Raw genomic sequence first — 21,644 nt, 5'->3', positions numbered from 1 at the left:
CCCCTCCTCGTTGTGGTGCGCTGGCCTCTCGTGGTGGTTTCTCCCGTTGCGGGAGCATGGGCTCTAGGTGCGCGGGCTTCAGTAGTTGTGCCTCGCCGGCTCCAGAGCGCAGGCCCAGCAGCCGTGGCGCATGGGCCCAGTTGCTCTGCGGCATGTGGAATCTTCCCAGACCAGGGCTCGAACCCATGTCCCCTGCATTGGCAGGCGGATTCTTAACCACTGCACCACAAGGGAAGCCCATTACATTAGTTTTTTAAAATTATTATTATTATAAATATAGAACATACCTGTTACAAGCATTTAAATAATAATAGAAATAGACCAAACTAAGAAGTGAGTCTCGGGCTTCCCTGGTGGCGCAGTGGTTGAGAGTCTGCCTGCCAATGCAGGGGACACGGGTTCAAGCCCTGGTCTGGGAAGATCCCACATACCGCGGAGCAACTGGGCCCGTGAGCCACAATTGCTGAGCCTGCGCGTCTGGAGCCTGTGCTCCGCAACAGGAGAGGCCGCAACGGTGAGAGGCCCGCGCACCGCGATGAAGAGTGGTCCCCGCTTGCCGCAACTAGGGAAAGCCCTCGCACAGAAACGAAGACCCAACACAGCCATAAATAAATAAACAAATACTAAAAAAAAAAAAAAAAAAAGAAAAAAAAAAAAAAAAGAAGTGAGTCTCCTATTATCTCTACCATCCCCCCTTTGCTTCTAGTGTCATGCCCCTGAGGGTGACCACTGTTGACAACATACTACAAAATCCTTCCAGATATTTTCTATGTGTGTAGACACACACACATATATTTTTTAAAAACAAAAATTAAAACTTAAACAGTTTTTCTGCAACTTGCTGCCTCACCAAACGTAGACTTCTTTGCTGGAGTCGGAAGTGTATGGGCCTCCACCTGGGGCTGTCCAAGTGCTCTGTCATATTTCTATACCATAATGTAACCCACAGTATTTTATGACAGGAAAAATTGGTGTTGCTAAGTCTTTGAATAAAGGCCCCCCACAATGCATTTAAAGAATTTAAAGACTTTCCTCATTTAACATTCTGTAAAAAGTAGAGCCTCTATATGACAGCCTCTTAAAAAAATCTACATATGCTTTACTTTTCAGAAATACATTGATGATGTAAACCAAAGTTTAGAAGATCCTTGTTGCTTTTATGTAGATCTTAAGTGTGACCATACCATGCGCAGAGTAGGGGCCCGATAAGCATTTGCCAAGAGAGGCATGTCTACCCTCAGTAAGGAGCAGTGTCTTTAATTGGTCGTATTCCCAGTAGTGTTGGCATCCAAGGATTGGAACAGGGAGAGAAGAGAGCCTGTCCCCTCAATTCTGGTTGGTACCCTCCTCTCCCGTTTCATATCTATCTGACAGAATATCTGAGCAGAAACATGGGTTTTCTGTGACATTGTCAATTCAGAGGAAATTAGCCAAAATACAGTACTTTGGAAGTGTGGAGGCTCTCTGGCTGGGCAAGGATTTTATTCTCTGCCAAAATACATGCTTGCGTTTTCCTTCTAGGAAAGAGTTTGCTCGCTTTGATTTGAGGTGTCTAGATAGTAGGACTGATTAACCTGGGTCCATCTGATAAGAAGACAAAGGCTTCCCTTTCTGGGTGAGGCTTCGTGTTGTAGAGCTGTTGACTGGCTTGACAAATGCTCTCTGTGTCCCTGACAACAAAATCTAGTCTCACCAGTGGCGCTGGCAGCAAGCCGTCTCTCCTCTCCGTGTGGTGGCCAGCGAAGCTTCTCCCAACATCTCTCCCTCAACACCTCTCGAATGCCGACTTCTGGGGAGGGGGTGCGGTGGGAGGTTTTGGGGATCTGGCCATCCAGTTGCCAGTGGCCTTGAAAGACCATGGCCACGGCCACGGTGCTCCATGAAATCCTTTCTCTCACATACTCGGGGGAAAGGCCAGCTGTTTCTGGGTTCCTGGTTGAGCCATACCCTGGTGTCCACAGGACCATGCTGCCTGGAAGGGACCTTTCTTTTATGCTTAGAAAGTTCTTCATATATTTTCAGTGTTTTATGGTTTCACTTTTTTTTTTTTGGCCATGTGGCAAGCGGGATCTTAGTACCCTGACCAGGGATCGAACCCGTGCCCCCCGCAGTGGAAGTGCGGAGTCCTACCACTGGACTGCCAGGGAAGTCCCTGGTTTCACTTTTATTTATTTATTTATTTATAATTTTTAATTTTTAAAAATTTTTGGCCACACCACGTGGCATGCGGGATCTTAGTTCCCGGACCAGGGATCGAACCCATGCCCCCTGCAGTGGAAGCATGGAGTCTTAACCACCGGACCGCCAGGGAAGTCTCTGGATTGGAGAATTTCTCCTTCTTCTCCTATGGTGGACTTAGAGCAGTGAGGAACCTTCTTGCTACAGAAAAAGAATATCCCGCAAAGAGAGGCCATGATTCCTTGAGGCCCTGTTGTTTTCCACGATCTCCAAAACCCAGTTCCTGACTCCAAAAGAAAAGTTAGAATGAAGCTGGGAGGTTAGCCAGGAGGAGCTGGGGGAGCTGCATCTCGGGCAACTATACGAAGCCAGGGCCCTCAAGGAGGACTGAAGTGTTCCATGTTGGCGGCACCCTCTGGCTCCTGGCAGAAGCAGAGGCAAATCCCCTTTGGAGGAAAGTCTCCAAATATAGGTATGAAGATTCCCATAGGCTAATATCAAGCAATGAGCTCACAATCAGAAGCACAGCACAGAAGGCTAGCCACTATGAGTGAGAATCAGAAGAAACAACATATAACAGATTTAGATGCTATAGAACTCCAGATACTCAGGTCCTATGTACAATATAGAAAGGTTATGTATGAACTTAAGATAAATAAACAACAAGTGATTATCAAAGTGAACCAAACAGATTTTTGAATGACCAAATGAAGTATAGATATAGATACATATCTCCAAAACAATGCGTTAAATAGATTAGACAGAGCTAAAGAGAGAATTAGAGTCCTGGAAAATATATATAAATAATCGAAAAGTAATATGGTTTGCTCTCCGTTGGGTCCCCAGGGCCTGTGCATAGTAGGCCCTCAATGTATGATTGTTGAATGAATAAGCTGCTTTGTGTCGGCCTGTGCTGGGAGTTGGAGGCTCGGAGCTGGCCATCGTCCCTCTTCCTAGGATACTCCCAGCCCAGTGAAGGAGCCAAGACGTGCCCTCAGATGGGCATGTTACCCTCTAGGGGGTAGCAGGAGCCATCAAGCCAGCAGCTCTGTTGAGGGTGTTAGGAGTTTGAGGGAGTGCTGACAGCAGGGCTGTGCACCCAGGGAAGGGGGAGGGGTCTACGGGGTCGAGAGGGTCCGTGTCTAGTGTAGGGAGGGGTCTGCAGGTGGAGAGGGTCTCTGTCTAGTGAAAGGAGGGGTCTGCAGGTGGAGAGGGTCTGGCTGTGGACGAGAAGTGGCGGAGCCCCCATCAGAGCCTGGTTCCCTGGACCTCTTTGTTTTTTTTTCTTTTTGGCTGCACTGCAGCATGTGGGGTCTTAGTTCCCTGACCAGGGATGGAACCCATGTCCCCTGCAGTGGAAGCGTGGAGTCTTAACTGCTAGACCGCCAGGGAAGTCCCCTGGTATCACTTTTGAATGCTTGACTTTTGCCAAACGGGACTTGGCTAAGACCGATGGTCAACCTTCATAATTCTCAGGAGTCAGCCAGTTTTCCTGGTTTCCCCTTACCGGGTCACGCCACCCCTTCTGAGTGGGAGGGTATCCTCTCCTGAACCCCAGCACCTGGTCTGGGCTGACTGTCAGCACAGGACGCTGTCTGGGTGACTTTGGCGTCATGCCGATCTGTGCCAATCCATCCGTAGCTCCTTAGAGCTCACTGCAAGCTTGTCATGGGCCGACTTTTCCCTCCCAGAAAGAATTTACATCTTTACATTCAGCCTTTCCATCCAGAAATAAGACATCTTTCTCCATTTACGCTTGAGTCTCCTTTTTATATCTCTTAGAAAGGTTTTCCTTTTTCTTTTTTTAAATTTATTTTTATTTATTTATTTATTGTTGGCTGTGTTGGGTCTTTGTTGCTGCGTGCGGGCTTTCTCTAGTTGCGTCGAGTGGGGGCTACTCTTCATTGCCACACGCGGACTTCTCACTGCGGTGGCTTCTCTTGTTGCGGAGCACAGGCTCTAGGCGCGCGGCTTCAGTAGTTGTGGCACGTGGGCTCAGTAGTTGTGGCTCGCAGGCTCTACAGTGCAGGCTCAGTAGTTGTGGCACACGGGCTTAGTTGCTCCGCGGCATGCGGGATCTTCCCGGACCAGGGCTTGTACCCGTGTTCCCTGCATTGGCAGGCAGATTCTCAACCACTGTGCCACCAGGGGAAGTCTTCCTTTTCTTTATATGTCTTGTGGATGGTTTTCTTTTTTTAAATTAAATCCTAGGTAACTTCTGCTTTTTGTCATTATGATAGGGGTTCCTCCAGTGTTCAGGAAACATGCTGATGTCTGGCTAGTTATCTTATGTCCAGCTAATGTCCACTTATGTCTGCTTGTGATTCTAGTTGTTTTTCAGTTGATTTTTTTGAATTTCCCGGGTAGACAATCATATCCCTGAAAATAATGAAAATTTAGACTCTTTCTAATCGCTCTACACTCTTATTTCTGACTTGGGTTTTATGGCATTCCTGGAACTTCAGAACAGAATTAAATAGTGGTGATGTCAAGGGCGGTCTTGTTTTGCTCATCCTGCCCCTCCACCACCCACTTTTTTTTTTTTTTTTTCCATATCATGGGGGAGAACGAGGAGGCCCTTAGCCCTGTAGCTCTGTAAACGGGCTCTCAGAAGGCAGCTGCTTCTGCCTCCCTGCCTGAGATCCTGCTTTTCCTGCCCATCTGGGAGGCTCTCCCTGCCCCATGGCCTGTCTGCAGCTGACCCTCCAGGCTTCCTTCTTGAACAGGCCAAATATTCCCTTGGAGCACCTGTGGCCCTCCTCTCAGGGCCCTTGGGCTGGAGTCTTGCCACCTTGCATGCCTGCCGTGGCCGTGTTCCTCATTTCTGTGTGTGAGTCTGGGCAGGACTTTGCAACTGCTCCCCTCCCCCTTCCCCTGAGCAGACAAGGAAGGCCCTTGTCATTCCTCAGACATTTTGTTCCAATGCTGAAAAGTCCCCTGCACATGCCCCTGGCACCCGCTCAGCCCATAATCCAAGCCCGGCCTTGTGGTCCTTGCAGAGGCTGAGCACAGGAGGGTCAGCTGGCCGGGGCCCAGGGTTGTGGGCCTCCAGAAAGACAGGCCGCCGGGGCTGGCCGTACTCCCCGTCCCTCTGCCTCTGGCCTGTGCTCCCTTCAGCCTCGGCTTGAGGACGTGTCAAAGCAGGTCCTGCATGTGCTGCCACTCCTTGGGGTCTGGACACGACAAGTCACCCGGAGCCTCGCCCGCAGCTCGAGTGGAAGCACCCCCTATCTTCCTGCATCTCCCCTGTGATGGCCTCACGACCCGAGCTTTCTCCCTGTGTGTGATGGGGACTGTCCTGGAGGGCAGAGGCGTGTGGGTCCTCCAGGCCTGTGGTCCCCACTGGGGAGGAAGGTTGACTCTTTCTGAGTCCCCGGGCCTAGCACCGTGCCAAGCACTGCACGTGGGGTGTCACTTAATCCTTGCTTAACCGTGAGGCAGGAGCTCTCATCACACCCATTTTATAGATGGAGCAGCTAAGGCTGAGAGAGTGAAATAACTTGCTCAAGGCTACAGCTAGAAAAGCAGTGCCACCATCCAAACCCAGGCTGTCTGGCTCCCAGTCAGGGCTTCCGGGTCCTGTGGGACCCTGCCCAGGGCCACCACCTGCTGGACACTAGAGGCCTGTGTTTGTTGGATCCCTCCAGCTTCCTGATGAATTAAGAAGCCAGGAGCCCCTCCTCCTAGCTTGGTACGTTCTAAAACAGCTCTTCCCCATCCCTTCCCTGCGCCCGTGACATACAACTGAGTGTTGCAAAGAACTGAGCGTGTGAAAGTCAAGAAACCAGAAGGTTGGCCCCAGGCCAGGCCTGGCATCACCAAACCACAGCTGTGCTTGCTGGTTTTCGGAGGAAAGCTAGTGCCCTGGATCAGCCTTACCCTGACAGGCGACCTTGCAGTTCCCCTAACTGAGGTCATCAAGACGGGAACAGGCGTCCCGTGACATTTTGCATGTTACCGCACACGGGCGCATGTGTAACCGTGACTGGCCTTCCCTCACAGTCCTGAAGTGCTTTCACAGCCCCATCACCAACGAGCCCTCGACAGCCCTAAGAAGTACTAAGAAGTACCCATCATACCTCCACTTTACAAATAAGGAGCCCAAAGCTTATGGGTTGGGAGGGCGCGGGGACAGCAAAGCAATTTGCTCAAATAACAGATTGTTTCCAAATCTGGAGCCCCCGCCTCTCTAAGGCTGGGAGCCCTCAGGGGTGGACAGAGAGGCCTGCCGCTGCCCGGGAGCAGGGACTCGGCACCTCCCGCAGGACAGTCTGGGGCATTGAGAGGACACACATGGGAGCCTGCAGTGCTAAGCGGCTAGGGGCAGGTGGGGAGCATCAGCCCCGTGTAATCTCCTGTCACCCCCTACAGGGCACCATGGATCAGTGCAAATAGGGTGCTTGCTGTGCAAATGCAGCTTCAAACCGACTCCCCAGCTGCGCCCACCCCTGAGTCCTTCTGTGGGGTCCCTCCGCCAGCCAGCCTGCGCTGCCTTTAGTGCTCACTCCCCGAGTAGAGCTGGACCAGCCCGAGGGTCCTCTGGGCCTGGGGCTGTCCTCTGGGTTGACCTGTGGGGCAGAGATGTGGTAGGAGGGCTCCTGTCCAGGGCTGGAGAAGCCTGCAGACAAAGTCTGGGCCTGGTTCCTGGCTTCTGGGAGGAGGTTAGAGCAAGACTCGGGGGCCTGTTCAATGGGCCACATGCTCCCCAGAACTCAGACCACCAGACCGGCCACTCAGGGGGCGCCTCTAATCCCTCCCTCCTCTGAAAAGTTGTCCAGAACTATGTCTGGTGTCCCCTGGCTGGGACCTCTCCAAGGCCAGCCGCAATCTTACTGATAGCCTTCGTGCAAAGGATGTGCATTCTGGGGATGGGTGAGACCCCTGCCGAGGCACAGGAGGCCACACGGAACAAAGGGATTGATTCTGGTGGTGCTTCAGCTGGGTGTGTCATGGCCATGGCCTCTGTGCCAAGATGCATGTCCTGGGGACAGGCTTGGCTTTGCTCCCACCGGGGCCCCTCTGTCCGTGGGCCCTCTCTGTGATTTTGGCAATCACTCCCCTCTTGTGTTCTCACCTGGAGAACAGGAGCGCTGGCCTAGAGGACATCCAGGGTTTCGCCATCCATATCATGCTTTGATCTCCCAGCTGAAATAAGCAGGAGTGGACATCATTGGATGAGAGCGGCGCCGGGGGTGGGGTTGGGGGAAGGGGGGCTGAGGAGCCGTGTCCCAGGGGTCAGCCCCTGGCATTTATGCCCTTGTTCTCATTGGCTCCTCTTAACAACCACTGATTTGGATGCCAGACAGGGCTCAGGCGGGCTCAGTGACCTGTGCAGTGTCTCAGCGCAGGTGAGAGGCAGAGTCGAAGACCAGGCTCCCCACACAGACCCCCAGCATCGCAGGTGCCCCTCTTCGAGGAGCATCTTTTGGTCTCAGTCCCCTAGGGGCCAGGTGGGCTGGTCCCTGGGGGGGGGGGTGGACCTTGAATTAAGGAGCTGCAGGGACCCTGTGGGGCCGTGGGTCCCCTCACCCGGGCTCATGCTCAGTGTGGCCTGAGCCACTTTGTACAGTGAGGATGGCCACACCCCAGCCAGCCCTCCCAGCCCTCCTCACTTGAATGTCTGGGTGTCAGGGTGCCCTGGGTGGGACCAGGTGACCAGGTGTGGCCTGAAGAGTCCATGTGGTGACCTCCTCTGGCCCGCCGGCATCCTCAAGTGAAAAGTCTCAGCCTGGAAATTGCAGGAGGCTCCGGGAAGGTAGATGCGCCCGGCCTGGTACTGTTAACAATTCCCCAGGCCCTTACCTGAGTTCTGCTGCCCACTGCGGGCTCCAGGGAGCTTCTCAGGGGGACCCAGGAGCTTTTCTGTCTCCCAAAGGGGTGGAAACTGGCCAAGGAGCTCCCTCTGGGTGTCTGTGCCCCCCATGTGCGCTGTTGAGTTGTGCATTCACTCAACATTTATTTAGTGCCCGTCGCATGGGCTCTGAGTCCACTTTCTTGGGTTCAGATCCCAGCCGGCCCGCTTCTCCTGTGGCCTTGGGCAGTGATTTGACCCAGAGCTTCAGCTTTGGAAGCACCGCTCGTAGAGGAGCTCATGAGCTGAGGCCAGCATGGGATGCGGCTTGGGATCGGCACGCCCAGCGAGGGCTGAGGAAGTGTTGGCCGGAGTGGCCGGGAGCCCAGAGGGGCCCAGCCTTGGGAGCCCAGGGTGCAGAGGACAGAAGCCCCCTGGGCAGGAGGAAGGAACAGTGCTGCAGAGCGGGTGGAGGAGAGCACGGGAGGCTGGAGCCTGAGGGGTGCTGGGGGCTCACGGTCTCTGCTCTCTCCTCAGTACGGCAAGAAGAAGCTGAAATACCTGCCTTACAACCACCAGCACGAGTACTTCTTTCTGAGTGAGTGCTGGGGCACCCCGCAACCACACCCGGACCCGCTTCTCACCCCAGCGTGGCCCTCTGTCTCCCCTCCCACCTGACAACCTTCCAGACCCAGGAAATGACACCAAACCTGTGAGAGGAGAAGGGACCACAGCAGCCATCCCAGGCAAACCCCACATGGCCCATGATACAGAAGGGACATTGGCCCAGACACCTGCCCAGGGTCCCACACTCATGATCGCTGGGCGGGGTCCGGCAGGTGCTGTCTGCTCCCAGCCCCCTCCTCGGGTACCGGGGCCCCGGCCGCCTCTGCCCGGGAGCTGCAGAGCTGGCACCACATTCAGGCTTCTGCCCCCGGCTCCTCCCCCTCTCCCAGCCCCGCCCGGGTGAGACAGGCCTCGCTAAGTGCCTCTCCTCTCTCTCCTGCAGTTGGGCCACCGCTGCTCATCCCCTTATACTTCCAGTACCAGATCATCATGTCCATGATCGTTCACAGAGACTGGGTGGTGAGTCCAGGGGGCCCAGGAGTGTGGGGAGGCGGGCGACTGAGGCGAGTGGACCCTGGGGGCCTGCAGGGCCCCTGGCATCTCCTCCTGGGGTGGCTGTCTTGTCACCCTCAGGAAGGGACTAGCTCTGAGGCCGCCGGGAGCCAGGGAGGCCATAGTGCCCCAACCCTAAAGATCCCCCCACACAGGGCACCCACTGGGAGAGCCACGGCCTTGGCTGGCAGAGCTCCTCAGAAAGTTCCTGAAGGCAACGTATGAGCCCACCCATCCAAGGCTCTGCTCCAGCCATCGCCCTCCTGTGTCCCCGTGCGGCCCCTAAGACCCGCTGGACCGGGTCACACTGCACTCTGGTTGGTAAATGGAGAGCCGCCGGGTGCTTAGTTTGCTACAGCTGCGTGAGAAAGTGCCACAAACTGAGTGTCATTTCTGTTAAACGACAGAATCGCATTGTCTCACAGTTCTGGAGGCTAGAGTCCGAGATCAAGGTGTCTGCAGGGTTAGTCCTTCTGAGGGCTCTGAGGAAGGATCTAGTCCAGGCCTCTCTCCCTGGCTTGTGGATGGCCATCATCTTGTCCCTGTGTCCCTTTCCATCATCTTCCCTCTGTGTGTGTCTGTATCTGTGTCAGGTTTCCCCCTTTGTAGAAGGACACTAGTCCCAGGGGATTAGGGCCTGCCCTAATGACCTCATTTCCACTAATTACATCTGCAAGAACCCTATGTCCAAATAAGGTCCTGCTGTGAGGTCCTGGGGATTAAGACTTCAGCATACTCATTTTAGGAGACGTGATCCAGCCCATAACTCCAGAGACAGAAAGGGACCCTGGAGAGGGCCGCGTAGCGTGGTGCACAGAGGTCCTTGGCTTGATGTAGATGTGCAGGCGTGGTTCTGTGGAAGAGGACGATGTGCCCATGATGGGATGCCCTGGGTGAAGCAGTGACCCTAGGCAGAGACTGCTTTTGGCAGAGCAGGGTTCACTGGGACGGGAACAGGGCCCCTGCCCTCGGGACCAGGCGGATAGTCACTGAGTCAGTATTGCTGGTCTTTTTTAAAAAACCTAGTTTCATAAATGAAGATATTGAAACTCTGAGAGTTTGGGACTTGCCCAAGGTGACACCGAGGGGTGGGTCAGGCAGTAGAACCAAGGCCTCCCGATGTCACGGCCTGGATCCTGTCCCCACACCCCAACCACCACTCTCCCATGTTTGTACAGCAATTGAAGCACTTCAAAGTACTTTGTCTTACATTCTCTCCTTGGTGTTATTGGCAAAGGTGCCTGCTGATTCTGCTAAGAGGGCCAGGCCTGGGACTCGGGAGCAGGTGGGACTGTTTGGGGAGGAGGTGGGATTCTGAGGTCTCTGCCAGCCCTGTGCTGGTAAAACCTGTACTACACTCTTCTAAGACACGCTCTTTTATCCGTACCCGCTGTGTTCCGGGAACGGTTAAGCACTGCCCCCTACGTCGTGTCATCTAACCCTGTTTTGCCAGCAAGGCAGGTACAGGCCAGAGGGAAGGAGTTTCTGGATCAGTTAAGTGGTGGAAATTGGAATCCAGGTCTCCTGCACCTAAGCTCACCTGGGCCCTGGAAGGGGTCACAGCAGAAAGGGACCTCGATGCTGCAGCTGGGGACACTTTAATCTGCTTTCATGGCAAATGACTCCTGACATGAATATTTAATCCTTTTTTTTTTTTAAACTGTGTTTGTTCCCTAAGGAACAAAGCATTACATAGGGGCAGCGGGAAAGGGAATCAGACTTTGTACCTGAACCGGCTCAGGTGGCCCAGCCAGGGACATTTGATCAGGCCCCTCAGGGCAGGGCTCTCCCGCTGGGGAGTAGGGTTCAAGCTTGGGTTTCTAGTACAAAACTGTAGCCGACTGCAGCCAGGCATGGCGCTAGACCCAGCACTCCCCTCAGGGGCCCACATGGGCTGAGGCATGCCCTGCGCTGTGGTTTTCTGAGTTATGGTAACAGTGAGCTTAGGTGCCAAGTGCAGCTGTGACCTGGGGCAGTGGTCCTCAACAGGGACAATTCTGCTGAGCCACTTGGCAACATCTGGGAGACTTTTTTTTTTTTTTTTCGGCCGCACCATGCGGCATGCGGGATCTTAGTTCCCTGACCAGGGATCGAACCCGTGCCCCCTGCAGTGGAAGCTCAGAGTCATAACCACTGGACCACCAGGGAAGTCCTGGGAGACTTTTTTTTTTTTTTTTTGGATGTGTTGGGTCTTCGTTTCTGTGCGAGGGCTTTCTCTAGTTGTGGCAAGCGGGGGCCACTCTTCATCGTGGTGCGCGGGCCTCTCACTATCGCAGCCTCTCTTGTTGCAGAGCACAGGCTCCAGACACGCAGGCTCAGTAGTTGTGGCTCACGGGCCTAGTTGCTCCGCAGCATGTGGGATCTTCCCAGACCAGGGCTCGAACCCGTGTCCCCTGCATTAGCAGGCAGATTCTCAACCACTGCACCACTAGGGAAGCCCCTGGGAGACATTTTTTGACTGTCACAACTCAGGGGGGATGGAGAGCTGTTGGCCTCTAGTGGGCCTCCTACCATGCCCACGACAGCCCCCCACAGCTGAGAACTATCCAGCCCCAAATGCCAGCCAGCATTGCCAGTGGCTACATCCTGGGGATGTGTCCCAGGCCTCAACTTCCTGGAGGTCCGATGTATCCGATACCACTAAACTGCTCCTTCTTGAAATTCTCCCTGTCAGCTTCCAAGTGCCGCCTCTGCTGGGTCTCCTCCGCCTCTGTCTCCCTGCATCTCCTTCATCCCTTACCTGTGAAACCAGTGGTCCCATGGTCATGTATCGCTCTGCACAACGATACATAAGCACACACCTCCATTAATATATATGTACGTACTATTGCACTGCGTACACACAAACAAGGAATTAAAATGAATGTTTAGACCACCTCGGTCCCGAGGTCTTGCCCTCCGCCCACCATTGGCCCTTCGACTCCCCTCCCCAGCCGCTCCCACAACCCCTTTCTACCCCAGCTGATGGCACCCACGCCAGGGACCAGCCCAGACTCCTCGTGACCAAGCAGTCCCCAGGTGGAGCTGTCCCTGCCTCTTAAATATTTCTGGAATCTGTTATCTCCTCCTCAGTGCCGTGGGTCCTGGTTTGGGCCTCTGTCATTTCATTCCTGAGCTACTGGAATAACCGAATCTCCCCACCTCCAGTTGGCAGGGATCCAGTTTAAGGTCCAGATGGGACCACGTTCTTGTTGTTTAAAGCTCTCAGTGGGTCTTCATTGCCGGCAAGGAAGAGGCCAGTCCCCCCAGGCGGCTGTGACCTGGCCTTGGTCTCCTGCCTCCACCTCGAGCGCTTGGGCTGGAGTATATGGAGCATATAATCTGTGTGTAAACACAGCCCCTGCCCGGTTGCTTCTCTGGGCTTTTCTTCGTATTGTCGTCATTCTGCAAACATCCATCCTACTGTTCTTTGCTTAGCTGACGTCCGGCGTATCCCAGCCCAGCTCAGGCACCACGTCCTGATGGAGGCCTTTCCTAAATCAGGATCGGGTCGGGACGTCACGCCACACTCCCATCACCCCTGTAACTATGTGTCCCCTTCCATATGATATTGAAGGGATCTCTGTATAAGTCTGTCCTTCCAGACGAGGGGCTCTGAAGGACTTCCTTTTGCTGAGTTTTTTCCTAACTCAGTCCCTGACACAGAGAAGGCATTTACTGAATGTTTGTGGAGCTTAACTGAACAGAACTCGTTTGAAGGATGAGTTTGCTGAGCAGATAAGGGGAGAAGGAGCTTCCAGGTGGATACAGCCAGACGCAGACACTGCAGCACAGCCTGGCTGTGGGAGATGGGCCGCAGGTGAGGCCATGTCGGTGGGCAGGCCTGTGAGGGCCGTGCGGCCTACTAAGGGGCTGGATTTTATCCTTTATCCCCCGGCGGGGAAGGAAGCCCGTGATGGCTTTGAGGATTGCAGTGGCGTGGTCCAGCTTGCATGTTAGGAAAGTCTCTATGGTAGCAAAGTGGTGCAGAGACCAGATTGGAGTCTTTACAGCTCAGACTTGTGGGCTATACTTATTGTTGCAACACCTTCAAGCCATGTAGAATCTCGGGGGGTGGGGGGGGCTGTTCTTTTTCCATCATGCAGATGGAGGAACTGAGGCACAGCTCAGAAAATTACTTACAGCTACACAGAATAGGGTGGAGCTACAATTAATAGCCAGCAGCCTGACCCGGAGCCTCTGCTCTCATCACTACCCTGCTGAGTCTCTGGGGAGAAGTGATGAGGGAGAGGAAACAGTCAGTGCAAAGGCCCTGAGGTGGGAACAAGCTGGGTCAGGGTGGCTGAGAAGAGAGTGGTCCCCAATCCCTGTGGGCTGATCTGGGTGGGATGGGAGGGCTTAGCAGGGAAAGATAAGAGTCTGCTTGGAGCTAAGATGGTCGCTCTGGTTGCCATGGTTATGGAGCCGTTGGGGCAGCTGGGGGAGGTGCTTGCCCAGGAAGGGAGGAGAGGCGAGTGGGAGAGGGGCCAGGAGGAGAATCAGGTGTGGGAAGAGGGCCAGCAGTGTCAGAGGTTGCTGGGAGGGCCCTGAGGTGGGCGATGGATGGTGTCCCTGGCCTTTGTTGTGCTGGAGTGAATGTCCAGGAAGGAGACCCAGGTGCTGAGGAGCAGTTTGTGAGCCTGCGGGTGTCAGGGGTGCGTGCAGATCGTAATGCACCTTCAGAATCCTCGGGACCATGAAAGAGCTGCTGACCCCCGGCCCCTCCCCATGGCTGGCATCTGCTGGTCCCCATCCCTGTTTATTTCCCTAAATGCAGAGCTTGCAGCTCCCTTCCTGCTGCTAGAACACTCAGCATTTCCCTAGACATAAAGACAGTCGTGCACACCGTGAACTGGCAGGCGTCCCGCCCTCAGTGGGCCTGGTGCCCAGTTTCACGGAGGCCTGTTGAGCTTTCTTGGCCCCCTTGGCCCAGCAGTGAGAGGGAGGTGCTGTGTACACACACCTGTGGTCGGGAAGCCGTACCCGGGGGCGGGCGGGACACTCCCATATCTAACTGTTTCTCTCGGCAGGACTTGGCCTGGGCCATCAGCTACTATGCCCGTTTCTTCATCACCTACATCCCTTTCTATGGTGTCCTGGGAGCCATCATTTTCCTCAACTTCATCAGGTGCCTGGGCTTTGCTGGTTAATAATCCCTGGGCCCTCGAGCACTGGCACTGATGGGGGCTTTGATGCGAGGCCCCCATGAGGAAAGGCTCAGAGGTCCCCACTGCCTGCCCCGGCCCCTCATCAGGGGCTGCACTCACTCCACCCCCCAGCCCCCACCTGCCCTGGGCTGCTCCGGGTCGGGAGGGAGGCTCTGTTCCCACCGATTCCCCGGGCCCCGTGGAGACTGAGCATGCCAGGCTCCAGCGCTGAGCCGAGCTCCCTTCCAGGTTCCTGGAGAGCCACTGGTTTGTGTGGGTCACACAGATGAACCACATCGTCATGGAGATTGACCAGGAGCCCTACCGTGACTGGTTCAGCAGCCAGGTGAGGGTGGCCAGAGCTGGCCACCAGGCGGCCCTGCGGAGCCTGGACCCGAGGTCCATGTCCTCGGTTCCCGGGGACGTGGCTGCCCAGTGGGCCCGGCGCCGTCCTGCGCTTCCCGGGGCTGCCTGTGTCCTTCCGCTGGGAGGAGCAGGGCTGGGCAAGAGAGAGTGGCGGGGAGGTTTTGGAGGGACCAGTGGGGAATCTGGGCAGGGCGGTGAGACGCCTGGGTAAGGCTGGGCCTTGTGGGAAGGAGACGGGGCCCTCTGTGCTTTTGCTCGTGGCCACTCATCCCCCTTCTCCCTGATAGCTGGTGGCCACCTGCAACGTGGAGCAGTCCTTCTTCAATGACTGGTTCAGCGGGCACCTCAACTTCCAGATCGAGCACCAGTGAGCGCAGGCGCAGGCGCGGGCGGGGAGGTGGGGGTGGGTGGAGGGTGCACCATGGAGGGAAGTAGCCTCCAGCCTCCCCGGCAGAGGGCAGCAGGGAGGGACTACCTCTCTCTTCCCCAGTGAGGTCCCCCCACCGACCCTAGAGCGTGTCTCCGCCCCAGCGCCCCCCGAAGTCTGGAGAGGGGTTCTCCTGCCCTGGGCCACATGGTCATAGTGATGACCACCCCTGCACGTGTGGCTTGGCATCTTCCTTGATCCCGTGAGCCTAGCAGGGCAGGTGATTGGTCCCTTTATTGCCAGGGAACCCGAGGCCCAGCCCTCCCCCTCCACATGCCAGCCGCCCCCGTGGGCACATAGGGCGAGATGGACGGGGTCCCCTGGGCCCAGCCAGCCTCCAAGTGGGCTGTGAGAGGAGGTGGGTGCTTCCTCACGCCCAGCCCCCCGCACTCTCCCCAGCCTCTTCCCCACCATGCCCCGGCACAACCTGCACAAGGTCGCCCCGCTGGTGAGGTCCCTGTGCGCCAAGCATGGCATCGAGTACCAGCAGAAGCCACTGCTGCAGGCCCTGCAGGACATCATCAGGTAAGGGCTGGCGGGCACGGGTGCTGGCGCCCCTTGAGGTCCGTGGGGCACAGGGAGGAGACTGAGAGGCACATAGCTGGGACCACCCATGGTGGAGACAGGGGCGACAAGAGGAGCCGAGGCCCTGCTTGCACTGGTGCCCCCACCCGGCCCCTCCGTCGCTAGGAATTGCCTGGCCTCTGTGTGGGTTGGATGAGGACCTTCCCTTGGTCCTTCCACAGGGGTCTCCCGGGGAACCCTGAGCTAGCAGGCCCGCAGGCCCCTGGCTGAGAGCTGAGAGGAGGCACCCATGCTCCCAGCCCCCCACTTCCTGAGGCTCCCTGGTCCCTGACTGTCCCTGTCCCTCTCTCTTCCCAGGTCCCTGAGGCAGTCTGGGCAGCTGTGGCTGGACGCCTACCTCCACAAATGAAGCTGCGGCCCTCCGGGCGCCCATGGGGAAGGGGGACCAGGTGGGGATGGTGGCCAAAGGGAAGGGTGGGATTTCGTTCAGGGGGGTGTCATGAGGCTGTGGTACCTGCTGGCTCACAGGCTCTGGGTTCGGTCTTCCCTGGTTTGCTCTCTGGTTTCGCTGCCTTCGCGCCTGCCCCCAGCACCCTCCCTCCTGGGGCCTGCGCGGTCAGCCCGGCTCTCCCCACCTGGGAGCAGGGCCAGGTGGTTCCATCCCTGCCATTACCCTCTGCCCCCAAACATCTGCCGGACCAGAGGTGCACAGGTGCGGCTTGTGGCCCCCACCCCCACCCCCGCCCCTTGCACCTGGCCTCCAGGCCTCACACCGCCTTCTCCCTCAGATGCTCTTGAGGTCTGCAGGGCTGGGTCCTAGCCAGCGGGACGGCTCCCTGAGCCTGCAAGCCTGGCTCCACCCTCTCTGATGGCCGCCCACCGTCTGCCCCTAGGTGGGGTGGCGTGCTTTGTGCCCGGGTCTCCTTCCCACCGCCAGGCTCGGTACTTGGGGCGTCCCTGCAGGCCCCACTTTCTCTTCAGATGTCTTCAGCCCCTGGGCCCTGATGCCAGGTTCCCTTTGCCTGTAGCGCAGCCAGCTCAGGCCTTGGGGCCCAGGGAAATGTCCTCCTGGCCCCACTGGAGCCCTCTGACCCAGGGCTCGAGCAGTTCCATCCTGCTGCCTCCCAGCTCCAGAGCCTGGGACTTTGGGTCCAAGGGGGCAGTGCCACAGATGGGTTTAGCAGAAGCAATGGCCAGGTCAGGGGTCAGCCAGCCTGTAGGTTCAGCCCTGTCCCCTCCATCCCTGTTCAGATGTTTGTCCCGGTTGAGAGGCCTAAAATTCTGGAGCAATCAGACCCTTCCCCAGAGTGCTCCGTTACCTGCCAGGCAGTGCCAGCCAATCCCTGGCTGCTTGGTCCCACAGGCTGCAAGCGGGCACTGGAGCCCGGGGCCTCATCCCAGCCCCTCCCCAGGTTGGGGCTGCCCGCGTGGACACTCTCTTTCACTGTCTTCTCTGCTGTCTTTTCCTGGTTTTTTAACCTTTTGCTACAGGATGCATTCTGATGGGGGTGGCAACGGGACTGGGCCACGTGACAATCTGCCTGTTAACCACCCGCCCCTCGCAGCCTCCCCAGGCCCCACAGTGGGTTGAGCTGGGCTCACTCACTGAGGCCATGGTGGCCCTGACTGTCGGGAGGCAGAGAAGGAAGGAGTCCCAGAGGAGGTGACCCTGAGGAGCCGGGGGTCTGGGGGGGAACCTAGTGGGACAAGGAGGGGTTGGGGCTGGAGGCCAGACAGCTGAGGGGACAGGAAAGTGAGAGGGGAGGGTGGGGAGCTTGGTGCCACTGGGAGGATCCAGAGCTGCTGCATTTGGAAATTAACCCACTAACCATTATGTAGCTCCAGGGGAGGGCGGGACAGGAACCAGGCTGGCCAGCCAGGAGGGACCCGCCCTGGCTGGTGATGGACCTTCAGGTTGCCATGGCAACGAGGGTCCGCCTGAGGCCCTCCCACTGAGAACTCACTGGCCAGAAGAGCCGCTGTAAGAGCCGCTGTCCCTCCCCTGGGGCAGAATGGATCCATAGGGAACTGATCTTAATTTTTATCATGTTGCTTCCCCACCCCTACATTTTTGGAAATAAATGAAGTGATTTTATTCTCACTTCCTTGATCAGCGCTGGCCTGGTGCTCCTCCGTGTCCTGCATGCCGATGCTGGGTGGGGTGTCGGTGGAGGGTGGGGGAGGGGGCCCATGTTGCACTGGGAGCACTTTTCCTCTGTCCACCCCTCCCCAACCCCCTCCACCCGCCACGCCTTTGCTCGGGAGAGGACTTCCTCTCCCCTTCCCCCGAAGTGCACTCCAGGCCAGGAGTTTTGGACAAATGGCCCAAATAATTGAGCCCTCCTTCCTCTTCCTGGGGACTGGGGACTCTCCGCAGCTCCCACAAAACCACCACCAGAGTGAGGCTTTCCGGAAGGTCTCTGGGGGGCAGCAGGGGGCTGGCACAGGCCACCTTCCTGACATCCTCATTCCCCATCCCCCTCCTCCTTTAGGGACCAGTTGTCTGCCCGCAGGCCCACGTCAGCTGGCTTGTGCTGGACTCCCCTCTACCCGTTTCTGGTCACTGTACCGAGTGATGTGGGCAAAGAGTCTCAAGGGGCTGAGGAAAGCCCTGGGGACCAGATGTCTTCTGGCCGCTGTGCCCGTGCAGTGGCTCATTCAGTCCCCAAGCCTGGAAAGAGTCCATAGGAAAGCGCCAGGGGCACTCGTACAGTTTACCTCCCAGTGGCTCCCACACTGCTCTCTGATGACCCCGCTCTGGGCTGGCTCAGCTGGCAGGTCAAGCTGGGTGCGCCAGGGGAGAGCCAAGAGATTCACGGGGGCCAGAATCCCAGAGGCTCCCCTGGCCTTGCATCTCCTCCCAGCAGGGCTGGCGAGGGCTCCAGAGTAGACACTTGTCCTCCCTCTTGCTTTGCCTATGACCTCAGTATAGCCGGCAGGGACAGCCAGCTGATCCAGGTAGGGTGTGTGTGTGATTCCCCAGTGGGCACAGACTGTGGAGTAGGACCTAGGATTCCAGAAGCCTCGAGCCAGGAGGCAAAGACCCAGCCCTGGCTCACTGAGTGGCCTTGGGTGAGTCCTTTGCCCGCCCCAGCCTTCAAGGCCGAAGTCTCCCCATTTGTACAGAGAAGGCAGTGGGCTACAGGGCTCCAAGGATGCTGTCGTCTCCCAACACTGTGAGCCCTTGGCCTTGCCCTGCCTGGACACCCATTAGAAGCCTTCAAATCTGGGAGACCTTGGGGAACAGACCTTTCATCCTTCTTACCTGTGCCTGTGTTCTGCCTCCTGCCTGGGCTGGGCCTCGCACCCTGACTCGCAGGATGGTAGAGTACACACACACCTCTGTACCCCTGCCAGCTGTAAGTCCAGCATCCATCACCAGTGACAACCAGGATCCCAGGAGGAGGAGGAGAGTGGTGGCTCTGAGGGCATCAGGTAAATCTTGGCCCAGGTTGATGGGCACCTGGGTCTTCTGTGACTTCTTCCCCCACCCCCACTCCCCGCCTTGCCGTGATGTATTACCCTTGGGGCAAGAAACTGGGGACACCCATACCTGCTCTCTGTCCAAGCGCCCCTTCTGTCCCCATACTCTGCTGAGGCTCTTGCCCAACCCAGAATCGTGGGTTTCTGATCCCCACCCCTTGCCAAAGTCATGACACCCTAACGTGCAAGGCCCTGAGTGGTCACAGGACCAAACTGCCATTCACAAGTGAGAAGGCTGAGGCCAGAGGGAAAGGACTGGCTTGAGGCCACTCGGTGCAGCAGCTCAACCCCGGCTCTTCACCCTGCACTCCGCCTGGCCATGTCCTTCACTGCCGCAAGGGAAGGGCCGTTTCCCAGACCATGGGCTCTTCCCGCCCCACCAGGCCAAATGTCAGACTGCTCCTGAGAGGCCCAGCGGCTGGGTGGACGAGGTGGAGACATGCAGGGAGTTAGTCCCTGTGGAGGGGATAAGAGCTCACCCGTGGCAGGTGGCTACCCTGATAAGAGTATCAGCTTTGTGGGTGGCGTGGGCATGTGCCGGGCACCAGGCCCAGAGGAGGGGCTGGCAGAGCAGCCTGGACTGGGTGTGGACCTGGAGCCCCAGAGGTGGTCACTGGCTTGACAAGTTCCTCAGGCGTCCAGTGGGACACTCAGACCCTCCTGGCCCACTGGGAGGAGAGAGGAGGCCTTTGGTGAGAGGGGCAGGGCGGAGATGGCAGCCATCTAGACTGGGCACAGACTGCCCTCAGGAGCGACAGGCTACTGCTCATGTGTCACAGTGCCTTGGGGACGCCTCAGCTGTCCCAGCCATGCCATCCCTGGAGAGGTGTGCCCCTCTGGACAGGAGGCAGCTTCTCACCCCTGGTCTGGGTCTGAGATGGAAATGATTAGCTGTGGATCCAGTGGGGTATCTACACCATCTATGAAGAAACCGAGGCCTGGAGGGAGAAGGCAGGGCCCAGGCAGGTCTGGAACTACTAGCCCGTGCATAAACAGAACAAGAGAACACCTGGCATGCTAGGACTTAAAGATCATGTCTCTACTGTCCTCTGCTATTATAAATACATTTCTTTGAATTTTGAAGGCATTTGGGTCTTTCTTCCAAATTAATCTGGTTTAAGAGCAAGTATCCAGGAGGACCAGTGACAGGTACCGGGGGCTTGGAAAGGGCCAAGGAGATGGAGGCAACCAGGTACTCCAGGACGTGGTGGGGGGGGAGGGGGGGGGCGGGAAAGACCCACCACCTGTCCAGTCACATAACCTACCAGCCACTCCCAACATTACAGGCAGGGGCTGGGTCTTGTGAATCTCCTTTCCCCCCATCTGCCCAGGCCAGCTCACAGAAGACTCTCATTAAATGCTGGTTGATTGAAGGGGGCAAAAGGCATGGCTTCCCTAAGGAGTTTTGCTTTTCCTCTGGGCCCAAGACTGTGCAGACCGTAAAGCAGGGACACGGCCTTTCTTAGAGGTTCCACCAAGGCCCTTCCCTCCTTCCTTGTACAGACCCAGCCCAGGCCCCCGTGACTGCATAAGAAACCTATAGACATAGAAGGGGGAACTCAACCAGGGAGAGGGGTGGTTGACTTGTCCTCAGGGGTTCCAGCATGGGGGACAGAGAGGGACAAGGGCAAAGATGACCCACCAGTGAAGGATTTCAGGCAATAGGGAGTGCGGTGGCTAATTGAGGCCAGGGGGCCTTCCCAATGGTCCTTTAAGCAAGTTACTAGGCAACTACCCATTTGCAGTTGTGAGGGCACACTGCCCTCAGCCACCACCAGGGGCAGCACGGAGCTCAGCCTGCCCCACATTGGTGCAGATACTCCAAGTACCTCTGGGGGGCGTTGCAGGCTCAGCATTCCCGCTGGGTGGGCACCCGCTGTCCCTGAGTCTAGTGTGTTAGCATTTCCCTGATGAGGGCATCAGAGTCACTGAAGGAAAGGCACTGACCATCTGCCCAGGGGGATTGCCAGCCCAGGGGGATTGCCAGCCCAGGGGGATTGCCAGCCCAGGGTGCCAGCACAAGGCACCAGGAGTCAGCAGGTGACCACAGGAAGGGGGACTCCCACAAAGAGAACAGCCTGTGCAGGGGCCCTGGAAGTGCGACTTGCCCTGGACATAAGGATTTGCTTTCAGGGCAGGAAGTACCTTTCAAGGACAAAACAGGCTTGAAGGCAGCCAAGTGCTTTTCTCAGGTGAGCGCAGGTGATGGCCCCAGGGCCATGGACTCTGTGCAGAACATTTTAAAAATAAATGTCTAAGCCCTATTGCTGGAGCCCCTAAGCAAAGAGCCCTCTACATAGCATCCATTTTTTTATTTTATTTTTTTCAAAGCATCCCTTTGATCTTCCATCACCCTAGGAGGTCATGCTATTACTCAAAGAGATTGCATAACTTCCCCAAGGTCACAGCCTAGAGTCCAGGCAGAGGCAGGTCTTTCCCTTGGCTGCCTGATTCCAGAGAAGAGGGGGTGGAAGCTGCGTGGAGAGGGTCAGGGTGGGGCTGGGTGGTCCCTGGAAAGACTGGACAAGAGTTGCAGTACCTGCACCTCTTCCACCTCCTGTAGGGAACCCAGTCCGGGGCCATGGGAGCCCAGACAAAGAGTGGGGAGCAATCCTGCAGCTGGTGAGGA

General features: G+C 56.7%; 1 protein-coding gene across 2 annotated transcripts in view; it reads left to right on the top strand.

Annotated features, from left to right (window-relative positions):
• The window catches only part of FADS2 (fatty acid desaturase 2), a 36,292-nt gene extending 18,645 nt beyond the window's left edge, over positions 1-17,647 (top strand). For both annotated transcript variants that reach the window (XM_057552116.1, XM_057552117.1), the window contains 7 exons: positions 8,507-8,567; positions 8,979-9,055; positions 14,098-14,195; positions 14,464-14,560; positions 14,868-14,947; positions 15,407-15,532; positions 15,890-17,647. In XM_057552116.1, the coding sequence (XP_057408099.1) occupies positions 8,507-8,567; positions 8,979-9,055; positions 14,098-14,195; positions 14,464-14,560; positions 14,868-14,947; positions 15,407-15,532; positions 15,890-15,941 (591 nt within the window). In that variant the 3' untranslated portion in view covers positions 15,942-17,647. The remainder of the gene's footprint in view (positions 1-8,506; positions 8,568-8,978; positions 9,056-14,097; positions 14,196-14,463; positions 14,561-14,867; positions 14,948-15,406; positions 15,533-15,889) is intronic.
• Positions 17,648-21,644: the final 3,997 nt, after the last annotated feature.

Source organism: Balaenoptera acutorostrata, chromosome 9 (assembly GCF_949987535.1).
Source record: "Balaenoptera acutorostrata chromosome 9, mBalAcu1.1, whole genome shotgun sequence".
In the NCBI taxonomy this organism is placed as follows: Eukaryota; Metazoa; Chordata; class Mammalia; order Artiodactyla; family Balaenopteridae; genus Balaenoptera; species Balaenoptera acutorostrata.
This window is presented reverse-complemented; position numbering and strand designations above follow the sequence as displayed.